This window comes from Chelon labrosus (assembly GCF_963514085.1).
Source record: "Chelon labrosus genome assembly, chromosome: 3".
NCBI lineage: Eukaryota > Metazoa > Chordata > Actinopteri > Mugiliformes > Mugilidae > Chelon > Chelon labrosus.
The window spans coordinates 7,536,201-7,560,259 of NC_140339.1; the positions used below are offsets into that span (position 1 = coordinate 7,536,201).

General features: G+C 42.7%; 1 protein-coding gene across 1 annotated transcript; it reads right to left on the bottom strand.

The window, feature by feature from the left end:
- Positions 1–325: 325 nt before the first annotated feature.
- ly75 (lymphocyte antigen 75) lies at positions 326–24,006 on the bottom strand. Its single transcript, XM_084541551.1, has 35 exons — positions 23,711–24,006; positions 22,081–22,452; positions 20,802–20,975; positions 20,543–20,704; positions 19,054–19,173; positions 18,206–18,346; positions 17,401–17,595; positions 17,069–17,229; positions 16,815–16,922; positions 15,679–15,767; positions 15,401–15,558; positions 14,837–15,036; positions 12,960–13,102; positions 12,522–12,600; positions 12,286–12,357; positions 11,979–12,099; positions 11,668–11,703; positions 11,349–11,518; positions 10,762–10,829; positions 10,591–10,667; positions 9,985–10,121; positions 9,645–9,753; positions 9,318–9,481; positions 9,046–9,169; positions 8,041–8,258; positions 7,805–7,967; positions 6,566–6,730; positions 6,352–6,474; positions 5,987–6,172; positions 5,677–5,900; positions 5,353–5,560; positions 4,895–5,056; positions 4,689–4,805; positions 3,402–3,581; positions 326–3,106 (listed from the first exon to the last, which is right to left on the bottom strand). Exons 1-35 carry the CDS (start codon positions 23,811–23,813, stop codon positions 2,934–2,936), a joined length of 5,202 nt encoding a protein of 1,733 aa, XP_084397677.1. The 5' UTR covers positions 23,814–24,006; the 3' UTR covers positions 326–2,933.
- Between the last annotated feature and the right edge of the window lie 53 nt (positions 24,007–24,059).

Below are 24,059 nucleotides of genomic sequence, written 5' to 3' on the forward strand. Positions count from 1 at the left end.
TGAGCACCTTAATACGGTACAGCCCTGTCAACCACTGACTGATGATTCTATCACATAACAGTAAACCCAAATGAGACTGTGTGACTGGACTGAAAGAAGGATTTCCCGTCAGAAACTGTACATTTAAATTGAAGTTGACTAATTAGTTATTAAAATAACTCATGCTAAGTCTTGCTATTTTTTTTTTTTTTTTTACTGCAGTCATTTCCCTTATTACACATCTCCACATGCAGTGAAGACAAAATACAAAACAAAAAAAAATGTTTCAACACTAACTACTTCACAAACTGTTTCCAGTAAACAAGACTGCAGGATAAAAAAAGTCTTTGGAGACAGGACATTTTATTGGAAGAAAACTGTACCTGATTTGAGCTGACAAATTTGTGCAGGAGTGATAGGAAAGTTTAAAAAACGAAAAGAACATTTGGTTTGCAACCTGATATGACAAATACGAATTAGCATAAGACACATCGAGGCGACTCCTCAAACCGAAGGGAAAGCTTCTGACATTCAACTAACTCTTGAGCATCTTTGGTTCATTCTCAAGTTATAAGACAAACATATTTACAAAGCATATGCAGCATAACGCCAGTGCAATCTGAACATCTGTTAAAAAAAAAAAATACATCTCTCCAAATTGTGCTTAACGATAGACGAACTGCATCTCCACAACATATTAAAGTGCGTTCTTGCTCAGTAGTTACGTGCATAGTAAAGTCAGATCCACAGTCATTTACAATCAGTTTGTTTTTGAGACTAATACAGTTTGATTCTTAACTGGAGTTAAAGGCATTAATAAATCAATCCCTAAGCATTTCAAACTTTTATCACAAATAATGTTCTAAGGCACGGTCAGTGAGATTTTATGTTCTCTGCTGATTTAAAGGCATAGTACGACTAAAATTAAAATAAAAAATGATTTCCTTAGACCAGTGTTAACTCTCAATTTAAGAATTTAAAAAGCAGTTTGTTGAGATTTGTTAACCAAGTAGAGCTCAGAGCTTAATGGCAGAGTTTGATTTCTGTATAAGAGCGTTTGTGGGAGTGTAATGAGTATTTAAAGGAGAAACTATCTGCAAATATGACACACGAAGAAACCAAAAAACAAAAAAAGTTGACCTGCTCTTTTAAAAATCTGTTAATGAAAGTTTGTTCGTGTTTTGTAAATGAGAAATTAGACTGAGCAGATTTTTTATACACTATATTACCAAAAGTATTCGCTCACCTGCCTTTACTCATTCTATGAACTGAAGTGCCATCCCATTCCTAACTCATAGAATTCAATATGATGTCGGTCCACCTTTTGCAGCTATTACAGCTTCAACTCTTCTGGGAAGACTGTCCACAAGGTTGAGGAGAGTGTTTATAGGAATTTTTGACCATTCTTCCAAAAGCGCATTGGTGAGGTCACACACTGATGTTGGTCGAGAAGGCCTGGCTCTCAGTCTCCGCTCTAATTCATCCCAAAGGTGTTCTATCGGGTTCAGGTCAGGACTCTGTGCAGGCCAGTCAAGTTCATCCACACCAGACTCTGTCATCCACGTCTTTATGGACCTTGCTTTGTGCACTGGTGCACAGTCATGTTGGAAGAGGAAGGGGCCCGCTCCAAACTGTTCCCACAAGGTTGGGAGCATGGAATTGTCCAAAATGTTTTGGTATCCTGAAGCATTCAATGTTCCTTTCACTGGAACTAAGGGGCCAAGCCCAGCTCCTGAAAAACAACCCCATACCATAATTCCTCCTCCACCAAATTTCACAGTTGGCACAATGCAATCTGAAATGTACCGTTCTCCTGGCAACCTCCAAACCCAGACTCGTCCATCAGATTGCCAGATGGTAAAGCGTGATTCATCACTCCAGAGAACGCGTCTCCACTGCTCTAGAGGCCAGTGGCGGCGTGCTTTACACCATTGCATCCGACGCCTTGCATTGCACTTGGTGATGTGTGGCTTGGCTGCAGCTGCTCGGCCATGGAAACCCATTCCATGAAGCTCTCTGCGTACTGTACTTGGGCTAATCTGAAGGTCACATGAAGTTTGTAGCTCTGTAGCAATTGACTGTGCAGAAAGTCGGCGACCTCTTTGCACTATGCGCTTCAGCATCCGCTGACCCCTCTCCGTCACTTTACGTGGCCTACCACTTCGTGGCTGAGTTGCTGTTTTTCCCAAACGCTTCCATTTTGTTATAATAGAGCTGACAGTTGACTGTGGAATATTTAGGAGCGAGGAAATTTCACGACTGGATTTGTTGCACAAGTGGCATCCTATGACAGTTCCACGCTGGAATTCACTGAGCTCCTGAGAGCGGCCCATTCTTTCACAAATGTCTTGTTTCACAGTCTGCATGCCTGAGTGCTTGAATTTATACACCTGGGGCCAGGCCAAGTGATTAGAACACCTGATTCTGATCATTTGAATGGGTGAGCGAATACTTTTGGTAATATAGTGTACATTAAAAGAAAAAAAAAACAGCTTTTGAATGTTTGAAGTCACTCACGCATCAGTGCAATTTCACTTGATAAGGCTGAAAGGGAGTCTTAAGCCAGAAAGTGTTACGTTGCATAATTTGGCAAATCAACAGAAAGAAAAAAAAAAAAAAACACTATTATAAATGATCAGTGTTTACCAGACAGAACCTGGCTCAAGCATTTACATTAGCACAACACAGAAGTCTTAATAAACACAATCTAATCCAAATAAGGAAAACTGAATTGGCAGATATTCACAATTCTCAAAACGGTATTTACAGTCCTACATCATCATTTTCGAAAGTTTTCAGGCTTGAGCAAGGTAAATAAATAATTTTAAAAAAAAGAAGCGGGTTGGCAGGGCTGCTGCATTCACTCTGGCTGAAAAGTACCCAAACATTTGCACACGAAGCGGGCGGGCATATTACTGCATTAATACTCCCTGAGGCGGATGAAATAAGCGAGCTCAGTCAGTGTCTATCATACTGGTGGCGTCCGACTCGTCGTAAGTCCTCTTGTAGCGGACGGTGGAGGAGAAGCTGGACCTTTTCTTCTTATAGATGACGAAGCCGACGGCGGCGATGAGGGTGAGGAGTACTATGATGAAGAGGCCCAGTGCCACGGGGGAGCCTGTTGAAGCTGAGGACAGAAAATGGAAGTTCGTACATCATCGCTCTGCGGCCTGATTCTGTGTTTCTACCGGTCGTTTTGCTAAATGAAAATAAAAGCCGATCCCTGCCTTTGAAAAGCGGGAACGTTTTAGGGCCAACGTGAATTTTTAAATACAAATCTGGAGGTTTGTTTGTGGGTTTAGTGAATGAAAACCTTGCAGATTTCAACAGTTTTGATGTATATGCACGTGCTTTCACTTTTTATCCATTCAAAATAAATGATAGAGAAAAAGTGAGTCCACTACAGCATATGTGATACTCACTCGCTTTAGTTTTGCAGACGACGCGGCTGTGGCTGGCCTTGCAGCTGACCAGAGACCAGGTTCCATTATCTACTGTCGTCATCACGGCACATCTGGGATCAGACGTCTTCCCAGTAATGGCACCGGACTTCCAGTTAGAGTAATCCAGAGCTGAGCCATCCTGCCAGGATAAAGGCTTACCTGGGAGGGGAAAGCGAAAAAGGACTACTTCACCACTTGTCTGAGACGTTACGAGCCGGTTTATTAGCATATTATGTTAGTTATGATAAGTCTTGTCCTTTGAGGTCTGTTTACCGACTGCAGAGGGAAACGTTTTGTTCCTTAACCCGTCTACCATCTGGTCACATACAGAACACAGTCGATTTAAAACTTTATTGCTGAAAACAGCTGCCTGCTGCGGCTCGACTATGCCGATGATGATGGCGATTGCGAATCTGAACCAAAACAGCTAAGTGCGAAGCTTTGAAACCAAAACAATGAGCTGAAAGGCACTAAAACGCTCCGCAGAGCTGTCCAGAGGGGGGACAAACCATCCAGGCAAAAGAGTATTGAGAACAACAACAAGTTTGATGCACGGTTAGTCCAATCATGCAACAGCTGTTTACGTGTTACCACAGAACACATTTTGGGGGTCTTAGAGAGCACATGTCTGCGTGGGTGTGAGCTGTTGCGGTGGCAAATAGAGGACTGACAGTATATTGGCAGGTGGTGTTAAGCTCCTCTGCACCTCAGGTGTGAAGGTGTGAATAAAGGACCAGAGAAGGCCTGAAAAGACATCACCTTTCGGCTGCAGAAGCTAATCATGTCTTGCTTTTTTTGTCTTTTTTAAAAAATAAAATAAACCTTTTATATTTGTAACTCTGTCGCCCGTCTCCGCTTTATATTGTAGCCCTCAAGCCGGGTCGTAGCAGGTGGTCATAATGCTTTGGCATCAGTGGATAATAAAGCAAAAAAATAAAAATGTTGACGTACATTGAATTTGCTACTTTTGTTCACAAGGTTTCTGATTAAATCAGGTAAGAATTAGTCATGTTGTCTGCATGTTGCAGCAGCCTTGACACTGTTGTAATCACCCTTTAATTTTCTTTATGTGTAAACAGACCACATTTCAAATTCAGAACTAGTTTGGAGCCGTTTTTCCTGCCAAATTAATTGTGTGGCAGTAATATCACACTTAAAACAAGCATTACTCATATCTTGACACCTGTGCTGGAAAACTAACCTGCAGATCGGGCCTAGGATGCTTCTGTAGCGTCTAAAGTTTCCATTTTAAAACACTGGGTTTACCTTGAGTATCCAGGTTCACGCCGAGCCACACTCGACTGGTGATGAGAGGGTATTCCAATATGTACTGCACCAGAAAGTTGTTCTCCTCCTTGGTTTTGATGGTCAGAAGCTGAGCGTCTGGGAGCGGAGAAGAAAAAAGGTGAGTGCAGTAAAATCAGATGAATATGAATTATAATCCTCCACACACCAAAGCGACTACTACTCACCCATCTTCTGACAGATGACCTTGGCCTGCTCCATGCTGTAGACGCTGTAGTTGTAGAAGCTCATGTCGAAGGCGTAGCAGTAATCTTCATGCTGGACCCACTTAGACAAACCATCACTCTGAGGGCAGCGGTTGGTTTGTGAGCCAGCTTCCATTTTGGCTCCTGATTCATAGAAAAACAAGAACGAGATGGATGAGGGTCAACGCTACACCCAAAAGAAATCATTTTACACCTTGTTTTTTTATAATCTGTTCTCTGTAGGTTTTATATTTCTGCTGTTTTCACCGTGCATATGACAACAAACATCTTTTGCCATCACGCACCAAACGATTCGGTGATTCTCTTTTTCCTCCTCTGAATTATTTCTGCAGAGTAAATAATTCAACGCTTTCCCCTTTCCTACTTGATGAAAGAGGAACAGCGTGGCTCTATGTTCTTAAAACGGGCCGGTGTCTTACTCTGGGAGGGGGTGGTGACGGCGGTGGTGTAGCAGATGGCGCCGTCTACTGAAGCACTGCAGTCGGTCTTCACCCAGTCTCCAGCCGGGGTTATATAAACACAGCTGGCCTTCTGCTTGTCTGCGCTGGAGCCCTCCTGTGACTCAGAGATGGTGTGCTTGTAGTCAAAGTTTGTTCCATCGGACCACTCATAGGCTGTGCCGCTGACCTGCATCGAGAAAGACGCCATTAGCAACCAAAAATGAGAACTAGGTGTAAATGTACTCAGTGTTTCTGTAAAGCTCAGTGATAAATAATATTTTTTTTAATGCACAAAATTCTTACGTCCTGGTTTGAGAGGCCAATCCAGAGCGGGAAGCCATCTGTCTTGGCAATGAGCCTCAAGTGTGCGTTGTGCTGCAGGTCATGAATGCTTGCCAGGTAACCTTCGCGCTGAGAACACTTTTCCAGAGCCTGGTACCAAGTCAGCTTTTTGGGCACGACCTCGTACTTCAAGCTGCCATAGTGTTGGAAATCTTTGGATGACTGGTTGTACTCGTGTTTAGGTTCTTAGGAGAGGGGGATTGCACGACACACTTTCAGTAACGATGTTAAGAGAGACGCAAAGAAATGGCGTGAGTGTAAAAACACCAACCGTAATTCAGTTTGCAGGCCACGATCGTCTGTTGTCTAAACTCGGGGAATAACTCTCTGTCTTCGATGAGAATCCAGGTGCCGTCAATGGTGAGACCCGCCATGAACCGTCCGTCTAAATCCGGTCGGCCCAGCGCCCAGTTGGAATATTGAACATTTGTGCCATCGTACCACTTTGTCTGATTATCTGCAGCAGAACAAAACCACTATTATCCGTTGCACGACGACATAAGTAGAGTGAGAAAGATCTGATCCGCTTTTCTATGACCTTTCCGGTTACAAGTAAGTAAATTATAGTGATCTGTGGTACTGATAAAACATGAACTAAACAAAAACATGCAGTCAGAGTCTAAACAAAGTACCTACCGATGTCGTCTCTGAACAGTCCCAGCCACACATACTGGACCAAGGATTTAAATGGTAAAAGCTGGCTCTTGATAAACTCGTTCTCCTGCTCATTTCGGATCGCCAGGATGTCTGCTTCCGCATCTGTGACATGAATGCGCCTTCGTTAGCATCGCCGGTCTGTTACAGAACGTTTCGCATGTGAACGCGCCAAGAAGTGGCCGCAAACTCTTACGTAGTTTTTTGCAGGTGTCCAGGATCTTGCCCTCCTCAAACGAGTCCCACCTGGAGCCGACCAGCTGGAAGGAGTAGCAGTTGTTCTTCCAGGGGATCCAGTTCGGACCGTTAACTTTATGGGGGCATTTCACGGCAACATCATCGGGCGTGGTGATGGTCTCCTCTGTAATGAATGATAATGAGGTGGGCCAAACTCAAACAGGAAAGAAGGAAGAAAAATTCAAGCAAAGAAAGAATATTCCAGAGTCTTTGTTAAGCTTGTGGTCCTTTGGCAACAGTGCCGTGGGTAACGCGTTAGAGTACTCTAATTACTTTTTTCGTGTAACTTGTAACGTAATGCGTTAGTTTTGTGCGTTAAGTAATCAGTAACTTCGTTATTTTTTTAAAAAAGTAATCCGTTGCTTTAAGATTTACTCCGGATAAGGAAAGAAAAATTCCGACTACAGCCTGCTTTTTGTCAGACAGCTCTGTGCTGTGTGTGATGATGCGTCTGTGCCCTGTTGACCTACGTTACCTGTGTGTGTGTGTGTGTGTGTGTGTGTGTGTGTGTGTTTTCGAACCGCCGGCAAGATGGCAGAGAGGACAGCTTCCGAATCGTGGAAGTACGCACATTATTTTCAATTCGCCAGCGAAAAGGACAAGAACAACATAACGGTAAAATGCACACTCCGCGTTGGTGAAAAGCTTCTGTCGACCGCAAAAAACTCCACTTCCAATTTAAAAAAAAAAAACATCTTGTATCCAAGAAGCACCACTCTATCACCCTGGTATTATTATCCGGCAGAGTTAATTTGGTTGGATGAATGACGTTATTCATTGTCAGGACTTCTCGGTACATTTAAAGGAGGCTGTGTGTCCGTGTCAGTTAAGTTGCAGCAAGTGCGAGGTGCTGCAAACGGCTTTTAATTTTTGGTAACGCATGAGTACTCTAACGCGTTACTTTTATTCACAGGTAACGCTGTAACGTAACAGATTACTTTTAATTGATGGTAACATTGTAACCTAACTAACTACTTTCCAAAGTAACTATACCCAACACTGTTTGGCGAATAGGGAAGCTGTGACACAATTTACAAGTTTCTAAAAAGTTTCTAAATTTCCTCTGCAACCGATTCTTCAGCCTGTTACCACAGAGAGTCAACGGCTTCTCCATGACTGTACTGTTCAAGATTTATATTCCCCAGTATTCCCTGTCTGGAAAAACGTTTCAATTAATTCCAGTCACTGCTTCACTCACTGTGCGACTTGTAGCAGATAGCGCCCCCTCGCTCCTCCTCACACTTGGTGGTCTTCCAGAAGCCGTCCGTGTCCAGGTAAACACACGAGCCGCCGGTGAGATCAGGAGACCAGCGACTGAACACGGTGTGACTGTGGTCAGTCCAGCGGTAGTGGAGCCCGCCCTGAACGGGAAACAAAAGGTTAGATTCGTTGACGTCGAGTTAAAATCAACGAGGCTTTCTTCGGCGCACTCACGTCTTCGCTAAAGAGGCCGATCCACATGGGCTTCTGCGCTCTGCTCACGTGGACGGTGAGAGTGGACTGCTGCAAGGTGTCAGACACGCTCGCCAGGTACATGCTTTTGGTATTGCACTGCTCTAAAGCCTCAAACCAGGTGAGGTTTTTGTCGAGCAGCAGGAAGGTGTCGTTGCCGATGGTGAAGTTGTCTGAGATGTAGGGCTCTGCAGGTTTATCTGAAATAAAACATAGTGCGTTTGAAAAAGAAAAAAAAAAAAAAGTTGCAACAGAGACCCGACCGTGTTGCTGTAAAGCCTCTGTTGATGGATGACCCTGATGAAGGCCACAAGGCAAAAAAAAAAATGCGTCGGTCTATTAAAGTGGTTCGAGTGCTGCTGCAGACTTGACCTTTCTACAATTTATTTTCCTCCTCCATGCACGTTGGTAGCAGGTGAAGTTGTGCCAGAAATGTCTCCTTTTTATTGTATTTATATGAACTCTTTCAGAATACAGAAGGATTGCAGACGTCGAATCTTGAACCCTTAATCACCACCCTCAAAAAAAAGGATGGCTTGCTATGAATTGTTTTACCTTTCAAGCGTGTTTTATTTTCCAGGGACGCAGTGATGAGGAGTAAATAAAATAAAAGAACCTAGTAGTGCGCTCCCCTGCTCCTAAGATTGTCTCACGTCACGGGAAATTGTTTTGTATAGCAAAGGGAACGGATCAGGGAAGCGTTGACATAAAATACGATTCATGTCAAACAATATCACCATCACATGGAGTTAGGAACTTGTGAGAGATGAATATGCAGCTTGCAAATGGCAAAACTCGTGCAATCTGGTACGGTTGGTGGATAGAATCAACAACTCGGCAAGTCCCGTCCAACGCTGAAACCCAATTTTTCCGACATCCCATCAATGCACAAGTATCACAGCAGATTAAGTCAACTGTGACTCAAGATTCGCGGAAAAATAAACGTGGATGATAACATGATGCGAGGTGTCGGAAGGGGAGACGTACCTGCGTAGTGTTGGCAAATGGCCAGCTGTTTGAATTCTGCACAGGAAGTGTAGTCCCAGGTACCCAGCATGTTAGTGTCTGGATTATTGAGCATGTACACACAGAAACTCTCTTGATCCCATGCCTTGGAGAGAAAAAAAAAAAAAAAAAAAAGAGAAAGAGAAAACAATGTGAATTGAAAAGAAAGTCAAATTTTACCCAGAGATCAAATTGTGGCACCGACGCTAACCGCAATGCACGCTCACAGAAGTGAAGATGAAGGTGAGACTTACGTGGACTTTTATCGTCTTACGCTTGCCCACAAGCAAAGGGTTAAAGTTGCTGAATTCAACCTGCGACTTGTCAGCCCACGTCAGTTCGCTGCGCCGGATTTTCAGACCAATCCATATCTCATCCCTGTTTATCCCAAGTGTTGGCAGGAGGGTGTTGATGAAGTCTAAAACCACAGAGAGCACATTTATTCTGTGTATTCGCTTGAAAATGCATCTTTTTTTTCTCTTTAACAGATTCAAAACATAAAAAAAGGTATTTAAGAGCATTAGAATTGTCTTGTTGGTTGATAAATAATAATAATAATAATAATAATAATATGTCCTCACCTTGCTCCACCTGATCTTGTATAGTGAGCATGGTTCCCTTCATCGTCTGGCACTGCTCATCGGCATAGGAGTATGTCACCGGCTTCTGGCTCGACACGAACATATAGCACTGAAAAAAAAAATTTGAATCACTTCATTAAAACCTGTTTATTTATTTTCTACATTTTGTTGATCTTTATACTAAATGTTAGAAATAATCTTTCTTTTCTTAAAGTATCGTCGTCTTTTCTCATCTTTCAACAGTGATTCTATCGAGTACAATCGTTCGTGGAAATAAACAAATAATAAACAACATCGCAAAAAGGGGTCAGTCTGTTCCAAAGGGTTCCACGTGTCGGACCTTATTTCTGAAGGACAGCGCTCTCTCTTCACAAGGCAGTCCTCCAGGACGAGGTTCCAGAGGGTCAATCTCCACGGACGTGATGTTCTGCTTTTCACACACAAATGACATCCGCTGCTGGCAACTGCGATCATGCCCTGCAAGTAAAAAACATCATAAAATAATAGTTTGGGGAAAAAAAAATACATAAAAAAAGGACAAAATACAAGCAAACAAAACCCAACACTGTCCTAAATTAGTGGAGACAAACACAACCCTAGACACTTTGAACCGCCGAGAGGAGCAGCCGCGTCTTTCATTAGCTGAGCCAGGTTTGCATTTAAACTTGAAGAGAAATAAAGGATTCAACAGTTTTCTTTAAGGCACTAAAAGAAAAAAAGTTTTACAAAGAGTAAATCGGTATAATTCATCCGTTACATGTTCTCTCTCACAGTCATTTACAAAAGTGGTAAACAAAAACCCTTCACTGCTTTTAAAAAGGCACAGAAATCCGATTACCAGATTCCTTTCTCATTCAAAGATATCGATTCCTTTTACTTGATTTCACTTGACTCATTTTTTTTTGTCCAAGTAATAAGGCGACCTAAAAAGAAAGCGCATACATACGTGGAAAGGGATATTCGGAGGTGATGAAGGTGCATCTACCCCGGAGATGTAAATTATAAAAGTACATCTGGGGGTACCTAGGAGATTTACAGATGCAGTCAATACCACCATCAAAATTTTCTTTCCTTAGTACAGCGTTGACTGTGTGCGTTTGTGACGGTAGCGACTTACGTCATGGGGAATAACCGGTGAGGATCCCTCATGTTGACCCACCAGCCTTCCGAGGACGAACTTGACAACTGTTCAGAACATGTAAGTTTAAGTACCACATAATTAATATCGATTCCCTATTAATTAAATAAAAGTTTCATCAAGATGGCCTCAAGATCTGGAGTGGCCTATATTTCACTGTGTGGTGAATGATTTGATGATTTTATGACACTGGTCTTATGTTATTATGCAGAAGTAATTACTGTTCTGTGGTTTAATTGATACCAGCTGCAATCTCAAGGAAAACTGCCAGCTTTCCATGACATCAAGTCTACACACTGATCTAGCATAACATTAAAACCACTGACAGAAGAAGTAAATAACATCTTGTGGCAATACAATGTTCTGCTGGGAAACTTTTGGACCTGGCATTCAGTCATGTGGATGTTACTTAGACATGTAGCACCCACCTAGACCAGACCAGGCACCCCCACGCCCTAGCAAGGGGTGGGGGTACAGTAGTATATCCCCCACTGTACAACTGGTCCTGATTCGACGGGATTCCTTACCCATCATTACACGGCCGCTTACTGACTTTCATCACTTACCTTTTGTAGCTTCTGGTGGATTACGGTGGCAGTCATGGAGCTGCCTGGAATGGCCAGTCTGCTGCCGTTTCCGCTGCAATATTGGATCGCCTCCTCGAAAGTCAGCTTCGGTTCATTAACAAACCAAAACTCTTCTCCGTCTACAAAGATCGACGTGTTATCATGCCCGCCTGAAAAGGACGACAATTCAACGTTAAAAACATTCTGTTAGTAGATCGTCTGAGGAAAGAAAAGTTGCATAATTTTTTATTTTTGTTTGTTAAACACAACAGCTACAGAACGAAGGAGATGAGATTCTAAAAAGATGAACGGTCATTACCTGGATTGTACCACTCTGGGACTTTTGGTGTCTTTCCTGTTGAAGCGTTGACAAAAAAAATTAGTTAGATGCAAACAAAAATAATAACTTGACTTTGTGCTCCAACTGATTTGGTTTTTAAATTACAGGGAGGATTACACCGATCAGCCACAACATTAAAACCACCGACAGGAGAAGTGAATAACATCGACCATCTCATGACAATCCAGTGTTCTGCTGGGAAACTTTTGGACCTGGCATTCATTCATGTGGATGTTACTTAGACATGTACCACCCACCTAGACCAGACCAGCAGTTGTTTAGTGACTTACCGCGGGGTATTTGGCAGACCCACTCCAGCCTGGTATCGCAGTGAAACGGTGTGGCGTAGTAACGTTTAAGGTATATGTCGTGGAGCAGGAACAAAAAGTGCTTCATGGTGCTTCTCATTGTCTAGATGGGGGATACAGATTGTTTGCAGAAAGGTTATCCAGCAGGAAATCACAGGGCTTGTTGCTACCTACAGTTCAGTGACAATTTATTTCAACACACACACAAATACAGGTTATAGTGACAAGATAAATAAAGTACTCAAATGTTCATCTCTCGTTTAAAGTCGGATAAATCCGCCCAGCGTACCTTGAATGCAGCACAGTCCCGATTGTATTCGTCGTCCTCATGGAAGTCTTCGTGCAAAACATCCATAGACATCTGTCGCAGGCATTAAATAAATGTGATGCAATAAGTCTGTGCCAACCACGTATGGTGTGTTTGAGACAAATAACAGGGTGCTGTTTCAGCTGCAGGTTAAAAGAAGATCACATCCCAATATAATGTGGGGGTGCGGGGGGTTCAGGGTTCAGTGTTGTACTCACAGCACGGCCATCGCTCCACCGCCAGGACGGATCAGCCGGGTTTCTCCTGTTCAGGCCGACCCAGAAGTACCGGTCATCACTGCGATGAGAAGAAGGAATCACCGTTAACCCCAACACTAAACCGACCTTTCTTTCAACACACTTTTCAACTATTTTAAGTGATTCAACAGTTCCCCGGGCCAATATGCGTTAGGAGATGTGTTTAACTTGATATTCGAGTTAAAGTCCTGAATGTTAATGCAAACAAAGAGACAAGTTTGAACTCTGAGATATGCGCCTACAAAGACAAACTTCCCTGTTTGGATCTCTTTGCTAATGTGACTGGTAGTGCCGGTCGGACAGGGAATCTCTACCAAAGTGTGTGTAAACAACAATTATGATTTGTCAGAAAGTCGCATACATTCGAAAAATGTGACAGGACAGGACTTGTGTGCAAACCTGATAGTTCCTCTCATGATGACGTGCAGCGTTTCCATCTCTTCTGCGGTTCTGAAGCTGGCTAAATTGGCTCCCAAAGCCTTACAGAACCTATCAGCTTCCTCCCAGGAGCGTTTTCTGCTCAGCCTTTCCTCATGAAACACCTGATGAGAGGAAACGACACTTCATAACAGCTACTAAAACCTGCTTCTGCAGAATAAAGCTTTTTTTTTAATCTCCTGCAACCTGCCAACGTGGAGATAGCGCCATAGGGGGCTACACCAGAGAGTCGGGAAAAAAACCCAAAAACAATTCAGGTGTCACATCTTGTCTAGAAGAATCAAGACTGGTCATTGCACAAGCACAGACAAACCAATTCTGAGATTTCTGAAATAGTGGCACACTCAATGAATTTAAATTAAATGTCTGTTACCGCCAATGTAATATCTATAAACCATAGACTGTGTAAAGATGGATGACGGATTTGCTCCTCAAAAGTGAAGCCTAAGAATGTATAGCTCCCCCTGGTGACTGGCTGTAGTATAGGTCATAAGCTCCGCCCCCTCCATGTTAGTGGATGGGGCTTGCACCAAACTAAAACACACTTTCTTTTCAAGGATGGTTTTGTTATTTCAGGTAGTTAATATAACGTTGATGAATGTTAAAGTGTCCGGTTTTTAGATAAGTTTTGTTTTAGTTAGTTATTTGATGCTATAGAAACAGGATGTGACATAATGGTGACCACCAGTTGCCATGCCAACTGCTCCGTAAAGAGGTCCTGTAGGACCATGAAAATAAATAAATAAAAAAAAATAAGTACAGTGTATAATCCAATATTTTCCTCGTAACTGGTGGAGGTAGAGCAGAGCACAGTATTAATTAAACGAAAGTCTGGTGAGTGTGTGTGTGTGTGTGTGTGGGGGGTTCATCAATAATGCGCCTCCGCGTGGCTGCACTCTCGGACCGTACTGCGCAGACTCTGGCTCCAAACGCGCAAGATGGCGCTGCACGCATGCCCCAAGAAACTAGCGTCAGTTTGGCCAATGCAAGGAAGTGGGGATGCATTGTCCATATTTATATACAGTCTATGCTATAAATATATATGTCGATACGAATGCTAAATTGTTATCAGATAATAGCTGAGGGGTTCCAAAATTGCTCAATGCTCAATGAGATGAAGAGGAATCCAAGAGTGTGAGCTAAAGACTTACAGACATCTCTGGCACATGCCAACATTATTGTTGACAAATCTACAAGTAAAACAAGAATGGAGTTCATGTGAGGACACCACGGAGAAAGACACTGCTGTCCAAAAAAAACATTGCTTCACGTTTGCAAAAGAGCACCTGGATGTTCCACAGCACTACTGGCAAAATGTTCTGTGGACGGATGAAACCTAAATTGAGTTGTTTGGAAGAAACACATTACGCTATGTGCGGAGAAAAAAATGGCACAGCACGCCAACGTCAAAACGTCCTCCCAAATGTGAAATGTGGTGGAGGGGGCATCATGGTTTAGGGCTGCTTTGCTGCCTCAGGGCCTGGACGGATTGCTGTCACTGACGGAAAAATGAATGAATTCTCAGACATTTTGCAGGAAAGCGTAAGACCATCTGTCCGCCCAACTGAAGCTCAACTGAGGATGGGTGATGAAACAGGACAACGACCCAAAGCATAGAAGTGAATCAACAACGGAATGGCTTCAACAGAAGAAAATATGCCTTCTGTCGTGGCCCAGTCAGAGTCCTGACCTCAACCCGATTCAGATGCTGTGGCATGACCCCAAGAGAGCGATTCACACCAGACAACCCAAGAATATTACTGAACTGAAACAATTTCTGATCTGCAACTACAGGAAACGTCTGGTTGGTTGCTGCCAAAGGAGGGTCAGGCACTAACCTTGTAGCAGTATTTGATGCCTGCTTTAGATGCCCATCCGGCGGGACAGGTCGCGTTGGAGTTCAGCTCCGGCTCTGGGAGCGGAGGTGGAACGAGGTCTTTTCTGCAAATGGTGCCAGCTTTAAAACTGGTGCAGTTCTTCACCTCCCATGTGCCCAAGGGTACTGCAGTGGACATCACCACACAACCTCTGTCCCGATCTAAAGTGCACACATGAAGGAAACACAAAGAAACTTAAAATGTGGAATTATTATATTTTATTTTTTTTTTCCTGAAAAATTTAAATAAAGCAGCAGTTAAAGTTAAAGACGTTAAAGTGCAATTTTGTTGTCTAGTGTTAGCCTCAGTATAAACAGGTTTACTTAAAGTAGTTTCAAGAGCAAAAATAAATAAATTGTAAAGTTTGAATCAGTAAATCTGAAGCTCAACGCTAGATCCTGTACACTGGTGTTCTGCAAACAGAATTACATACAGCACACAGTAAAACCATAATCTATCATGACCCAAGAGTCTGTTATGAGACTACAGTTTCGAGCGGTGAAACAGCTTTGGGGTTTTACTAACCTGGCTGGTACCCGCCCCAGTTGGTGTAGGTAACCACATCCTGACTCAGCCACTGGTACTCCCCCGTGCTCTTGATATCCTGCAGCGCTATCCAGTAATACTGAGTGTCCTTGCCTATCTGCTCACTGAGTAGACGGCTGATAAAGGCCTGCTCAAACCTGTGGAGTACAATTAATACATTTGTGTTTAGATTTGAGGAAGTTATAATCTACATTCTAGTCAGAAATGGAGGTTGTCCTTTAAATCTGTACCAGCAAATATGCACGTGTGTACCTTACCTGTTTCTTATAGTGATGTTACAGTGGTCTTTGAAGGGCACTTTTTTGGGGTTCACTTGATAGCAAGAGTTGCCATGTCGTCTCCATCCCTGGGTAATGGAAAACAATAAGACAAAAAGGAAAAAAACAATCTTATTTCATGCGCTGGTCAGCTTTGAGTTTAATGGAAAGAAAACCTACAAAATCCACATTTTACTGTACGTTCATTTATCTACTGGAAATTTAGGTTGGATAATATTATATTTATAAATGTATAGTTAAACAGATAATTCATTTAAGTAATCAACAGGGGAAGTGTGCCAATCAAAACATATAAAGCAAAGACAAGAAGATAATCTATCTATAATTTATCCCACAGTGGGGTAATTTGCAAACTTCCTCACACAGAGCCAGAAATCTCCATTAAAACTGAGATATACTAAACTTTTCTCTATGTACATTCGAATCTTGAAGGTTTTTCCAGGTTTGTTCCTTCAGTATATCATTAATAATTTGATTTATGTATATCTTATACCTATAAACATGATGAAAAAGGCTTTTTTTCTTGATACTGGCAGAATTTTCTGATTTATTTTAACACTAAACTCTAATATCTTAAAAAATATAATTTTTATTCCAATCTAATCCAGTGTTCAGATGTCAGTTCTGGAAATTAATGCAAATTAGTGCATATTGAGCCAACCAATAACCTGATTTCAATTTTTAAACATAAAAAATAAAAACAAATGTGCAATACAAAAAAATTAAATTAATGTAAGTAATCAGCTGGGCAAATTTCATGCTGATATCTATTAGCTAAAAAGGCTAACTTATTCACCGAATGTCATGGTGCCCCTTGTTACGGTAGACCCGTCTGTGATGGGAATGTACGAAGAACACATGCTGTTTCTTTTGTTTTCATCCTACTATCATATCTATATCTTTGTTTGCGTATAACAGCTGCCAACACAGCTACGGATCTGCTTGACGCCGACACATTCTTTTTGCAAGATTTCCTGATTACCACTGACGCATACATGAAGGTCATGCACAAGACGAGCAGAAGAACAGATATTGCTGCCTCATCGCAGCCTTGATCTAAGAGACATTACGCAACAATGGTGATGCATAGATAATGCAAAAAAAAGTCTACTTACATCCTCAAAGCGACATCCAGGCTGTGTTGCTGAATCATTAACTTTTCCTTTCTTCTGGCACATGAAAGGAAGCCTCTGTGTGCAGTTCCCAACCCGCCATCCATGAGACTGCGGAGAATGCAACACAGGTTTGATTTTGCAGGACTCGTACAAATGGGAGAGCAAATACACACCCTCGGCCAACACACTCACACCCAATAAAAAAAATAAAATAAAGCAGCACGCAACAGGTTGTGGTACACGAATGCACGCACCTTTCCAGCGTAGAAGACACAGCTGGGATCCCGAGTGGGCTGCGCTGGTTGGTTTTGGTCCCAGTAGGTGAAGGTAGTGGGGGTCTTGTCGCTCCACGTGAAGACAGTGGAGTCAGTGCCGACACCGAACAGACCGATCCACACGTCCAAAAACTTGCCATCTGATGCGATAACACAAACAAACTTTAAGTTAAACATCAGACTCAAACTTTGCTTCTTGGGGAAGAAATAATGCAGCAGTGCGTAAATGAAGAGACTCAAGAGATTTCCTAAAAGCCAAATATATACAGATAAAATGTATGCCAAGTACCAAACATGAAAATTAGCTTCACCTGAATGGAAATTAGTGTTGATCATCTCTTTGCTGTCGATGGAGTGAAAACTAGCTAAGGTTCCTCCCTCGGTGACGTTGCAGTGCTGCTGGGCATCTGCAAAATTTTGTGGCTTGTCCTTCACCAGCTTGTAACACCATCCACTCCATGGGACCCAGCCATTTTCGCACACCGTTTCTTTATAGGCGAAAGGCTCTGTAGAGAGGAAGCGGGGCAGACAGATGACGCGAGATACGTGATTCGAACAAGGAAAAAAAAGGGAAATAAAAACGCTACGAAAATTAAAACAACTGTTGTGTGTGTGCGGTGAGAAGGAAAGAAAGAGAAAGAAAAAGAGAACGACAGAAAGACAACTGACCCTAAATAAGGAGAGCAAAATTACAGGTGGCCATAACACGCTGATACACAATTAATAGTAGCAAATGTTAGCATGCTAACAAGCTAAAACTGAGATGGTGAACAGGGTTCAAATTACACTTGTTAGCATGCTAACATTAGCATTCAGCTGAGAGCACACTTTTATATAAAAAAGACATGAAGACAGGATAAAAGGCAGACATAATACATAAAGACATGAGACATAAAAAGTAAAGATAGCTTAGTCTCATCCTCTCACACTCCACAAACGCTGCCTGTTCTTAAATTAGGATGAGTCAGGCACTGCAAAGATGGCGACGGTCAGTGTCGCCCACATAGAGCTTCAATTCCACTGTGAGATCTATACTTGCTAGCTTGTTTATTAGCATGCTGACATTAGCTCAAGCAGTTCAGCAGCTCGAGCTTTGCAGAGCAGCAGCTAACCCACCTGTGGTCGCCGTGTCAGAAGCGTTGACGCTCTTCTTGCAGATGTACGGCAGCCGTTTGTTGCATGACTCCGACTCAAAGTTCTTCTTGGAGTTCAGGACTCCACAGTCGGTATGGATGGTCGGGGAAACGGACGGCATTCCTGTCAAATATCAATAGCACATACTGACCGTGAGCGCAGAAGAGGTGTGGCACATGCATCTGGGTATCTCTCTAAGTTCAGCTTTACAACTCGGTTTAACAGAGAGGAGAAACAATGTTTTGTGTTCCTCTAACAGGCCAACGCTGTGCTGCTACAAGCAACAATGACATGCTGTAAATTACAATAACCACAAAGGCTCATATCATTAGAAGGCCAGGCGGCTGCAGTGTCCTTGATGTTCACATTTACGCTTTTTCTCCTTTGAGAAGAGAAAGAAGAAACATGTTACAATAGCTAGCAATCTTTATAAAGCCTCCCATTCAGCACTATTAATGGGTTATTCAGCAGCTCGAACAATCCCAACGCCACACTGTGTCCAATAACCAGGCACAATGAGCTTCTTTACAACACTAGCGCCATTGTTTCTCTGACTGACACGAACTCTCCGTTTGTAGAAAGGCAGCAGATCACAACAGGATGCAGGTCTTGGGTGTGCTAAAAGGAGCAGGTGTTTCTGGAAAGCGAAACAAGGTTACTCCGGTTATGCAGAACCCCACACTTTCAAACTGAGCTGCAGCTTCTTTACCACTTTCATTTAACCCCGCCCGACTTGCATGGCTCTGAATATCTCAGAGAAAGAAATATCGTTAAGTATTTAAGGGGGGGAGGGACACACAGAAGGGAAAACATTTAATAGTCGCTGTCACCTTCTTCCCAGCGCAACATGGAGAGAGCAGAGCCGTCAGACCACTGCCAGCCTTGCGAAGTGTCTAACTGGTGAAGGCCGATCCACATCCTCTCGGGCATTCTGTGAAGGCCGTCCAGAACTGAACAATGCAACATCAAAGCACACGGGAGTCAGTTTAATAAAGGAAATGGTTGGTCTCATGCAGTATGAATGTCACACTGAGCACACAAAAAGAAAGCAAAACACAAAGACACACGATAAGCTGATTGGGAAACAGAGGGGAGAGGAGCAGTCAAAGGCTAAAACTGACAAGTGTATCTCAGGAAAGCGAGAGGATTCGATATCTGCTAAGAGGAGTCGGCTTTAAATGTCACGGACAGCAGCTGGTTCACGAAGGATAGGCGGCTGGATAGAGTGAACCGCTGAGGTTTGATTTGCACTGTCACTCTCTGTGAGGTTTCTAATCTTCATAAAACGAGTAAGCGTGACCCAAGAAGTTTATAGCAGCATTAACCTGAGGACACGTGACGTCCTCGAGGCGTAAAGGCATAAACTTCACAAATGTTTAAACAGAAGGCAGTATTGTTGCAGCATTTTTTTTTTTTAATATAAAAACTCCCTCTGTCCCACTTCCAGTTGATCTTTCAGTAAAATTGTGGAAATCCCGCGGCGCGATGATCAAGAAATGACAAGGAATGGAAAGAAAAGAAAAAGGGAAGCTGAAGGGGAGGAGGTGGGGGTTCCACGCTCGCAGCTTTTGGCAAAACTTCGATCGATTACGACCTGCTGTGTCTGCTCGGTCTGTTCGAACGCAGATGATTTGCGCAACAGCATCATTTCGTAGGTGTGTCAGTGTTACTTTCCTTTACAGGCAGGAGAAGCCAAAGTAATAAAGTCACAAGGGCATAAAGAAAAATCCCCCCTGTGCATAAATGAAACAAAAATAGCGGTTTTGAATATCTGGTTTTTGTGTCATAAAAAGGGAAGCCCTTCTCAAGACTGCCTTGACTAAATGAGAAAGTCTGATGAGACAAATCCACTATACATGGTGACAATCAGGCTACATAACCTGTTATTCATATCATTCATTCCAGTTTTGCTCATTGGAGTGTAATTATGGTACATGTGTCTCTTCCTGTTGAGCTAGTTTATTGATTGAGGTTTTAAGAGAAAGTGTTCATTTCTATCTGTATGTATACAGTGTTTATTTACATCTATTTCTATTTCTTGTAGATTTGTACATTTTATGTGCAACTGCGCTACTGTGACCAAGCAATTTCCTGTGTGGCTCTACAAAGTCTATCTAAGTCTAAGAGACTTCTCTTCTAAGCTAAAACACTTATTATTGGGAGTTTTTATTGTTTGTAAATGAGGCATTCTTCCCATATCTGATCTGTGCCGGCCGTCATTAAGCTGCTAACCTTTTGGATTTTTGTCAGGAGACAAGTGAAGAAGGAAAGAAGAAGGAGTAAAAAGAAGGATTACAAGTGACAAGTCTGAAGTCTTACAGGTTCTGGAGTTGAGTTCGTCGAGCCCGGACAAACTGAGCAGATCAGCTCCCTGGCTGCGACATGAGTGCAAAGCTTCGTGCCAGGTCACCGCAGCGGTGGAAACAAACTCATAGCAGGACTCCCCCTCCGGCCCGGCGAACAGAGTGCGGCAACCCTCCTCTGCAGAGTCAAAGAGACGGAGTCAGTATTCTGCTGCTTAGAGATATTACAGAGGGCGAAAGCTTGATATTATTTGTATATAAAAAATAACACATGCCAGGCGTTAGACAGTATCCCTTCTTTTTGTCTTGGTCATAGTCTGAGGAGGTGGCACACCAGGACCGTTCAGGGAAATCTGAGTCGGGGAGACATCCATGATGCCAGCTGCCGTTGTATTTGAAGGGGAAATCACAGGGGGCGCCAGCAGAGTTCCCATCTATGGTGTGGACGACTGCACAGAAAGAAGACGCGAACAAAGACGCATTAGAAGCCTGCGGTGTTTGTGCCACTTTTAAGACATCTGCACAGTGTCACAACAGAAGACGTGTTAAGCGAAATTAGATGCGGGGCGGCACGCGCTGAAGTGCTTTTTTTTTTTTTTTTTTGTCTTTGCACAACACACAACACAGGACATGGGGTTTCTACACATCGCACACAAAGCTTACATCAAATCTTGTGTGGTGGGGGGGAAAAAAACCAAAACAAATCGTGCAACAATGACACCTTGTTGCTTCAAAGGAAAGAGAGAGACACTAAAGCTTTTAAGAGAGATTCGTTGTAATTAAGATAAATGCAAGAATCTGATCTGTTAAGTCTGTTTCATTTTGAAATATTCGAGCCTTATCATTAAGAAAAAGCTTTCAGTGCTTTAGACTGTTTAATGCATCCCTTAGAAAAATACATTAATCTAGTCTAATCTGATACATGGAAATGGGTTAACTTCCTGCCACTTGTGAGTCATGAATAAAAATATTTTTCCCTTGCAACAGTTTATTAATAACATATTGGATAAGAAATGCTTACTACAGATGTAAATAGATCTAAATAAAAAAAGAAATCTGAAGTTTTATCAAATATAGGACATAGTGTCACAGCAATGTCAGAGAGCAATACCAATGAACAGAAAGTGAAAGTTAGCTTCAGCACTCAACATATGCTGCAGCTGACCGGTACCATCATGACGCACAAATAAAGGAAGTCACCGAAAATACAAAAGCCACAGGGGAAGTTTTACTCTTTAACCTGGACTTTGAGGCGGCATGTCGTAATCGACCATAAAGGATAAATACATGATTGGGACGAAGCCAACCAACCGGTCGGACTTTCTTTGAAATGTGCTACAACCTGTTTGGCCAAGTAACACAGAACACAAATGAGACGGCTGTTTTTACCAAGGAGGACCGCATCACAAGGCAGCCATAACTTCACATTTAGTTCAGTCCTCTTCCAAATTTGATTTATTACACTCGACACAGAGTGAATTTGACACTACTTTCATTTCTTAATCAATGTTTTTCTCTCAGCCTCTCAGATAAGAGCAAGGAATCGACACTCACCACGATACGACCTCTCGCAGATGCTTTCTCCGGATCCTCCTCTCACCCAAGTATCATTACCGTCCCGTTTGACCATAACTTTGTCTTTGCTGACCGCCAGGGCCATCTCATACATGGTGTAAAGAACCGTATCCAGGCAACGCCACCCCAGGGGGCTGCTGGAGCTGCAGTCGAGCAGGGACAACGTCTTGGAGCGGACGTCCAGCGCCAAGCACAGGGATGTGGCCACGTGGAAGAGCCGCTGACCGGAACCCCACTTCCACAGCTGGAGCCTGCTCTTTGCATCGCAGTCGGCGAGACTCAAGTCTGAAGAAGCCCCCGTGACCAGGCACTTTCCCATGCTCGAGTGCTGAATGGTGAAAGCGCCATCGTCTGTGAGGATGGGACAGAAAAGAAAAAAAACTTCATCTTGACATCTGCTGCAAACCTTCTACTGCAATGAGGGTGGAAATGAGATTTCAATATAAACTGATGTGACCTTTTCAGACCATTATCTAAAACACAAAACAAAAAAAAAGAATGGTTCATGAGATTGAACTTTTTAAGCAATTTCTACAACAGGGAAAATCACATGAAAGGTTAAGCCCTGTAGTCGTACACGTTTTGCATACACCCACTAATCTGGTAGGGGGTAGAAAACAAAAATAGCATCTTCATTCCGGCAAAGAAAGAGGAAACATTTCTTTAACAGAAGTAAAAAATAATTAAAAAAAAAAAAACATGGCTGACAACTTTTAGATTTCTTGAGCTTATCTTTTAATGAGTTGGTAAAAAAATAGATGAATAAATAAATAAAAAACATTTTAAGACATTATATTCCTGCAAGATAGTCAAATTTGACATGTCTGAACTGCTAGCAATAACTCTACCACCGGGGAACAGAAGCTGGGCTGCATTTTTTTTAAGGAAATCAACTTGAGACTTCAGCAGTTTAAGTGACAAAAAGTATTTGTGCAGGATAAACGTTTTGCACACGATTACTGTGTCTTTAAAATTATTGACTGACTGTCTGAAGTCCACATTTCTCAAGATAATAAACCACATGGACAAACTTCATCTTAAGCCTTCTTAAGGCATGAACACTAATGTCATATTCTCATATTCTAACACAAGTTTGTGTATTTTACGCATGAAACCACTTATTTATTTTTAATATGAAGCAGTTTCTTCACATAAACACACGCCCTGCTGCCGTGTTCCGGTAAATTTGTAACATGGGTCAATGTTTTTTCAGCCAAAACAGAAAATAACCTCTCACCGAGGCTTCGCTCGCTGCGCGGTGTGGCACTTGTGTTTACGCTCGTACACAGACAGCAGCAGACATGTTAGCAGGAGGGAGGGAAGGGTGAGTGTGCAGTTTGTTGGACCAGAGGGTAAATGGTTAAAAAACAAACTGGGAACTATTTAAAAAGTATTTATAATAATAATAAAATGGATCAACAAAAAGCTGGGTCTGTATCTGCCTCCACTTGTTGTGGTCGAGCAGGTTTGTGGCTCCGATTCGCGTCGTGCGCATCAAGTTTTTATGTTTTGTTTTTTTTTAATTATCCAAAGAATGAGTCGAAAATATGAGAAGTGACGCAGATACGAAGGCAAAGTGTCCGAGCTCTCGGAGGTAGCAGCTACTTACCAGAGCTTTCAACGCCAGCCGGTGAACAAGTTCCCAACTGACCAGTCTCCAACACAATCAACAACACACAAAGGCAAAGTGTCGCTCTGGGTAGATTCAGCATGGTCCCAGCGGAGGCTTTCTAGTTGGATTCATAAAGGATCTGCTCCCTCTCTCAGAGTGGAGCGGTGGATACAGGACAATCGATGCCTGGACTTCAAATCGAAAGTGATCAGATAACCAACCTAGCTCTGTTCGCCCAGCTGTCAGCTGTGTTATCCAGCGTCCCGCTCCGACTGTAGCCTACTGTCAAGCCCTCACCGTGACTTCCGGTTTACGCACAAAGTAACGACGAGAAACTTTCCGCCGG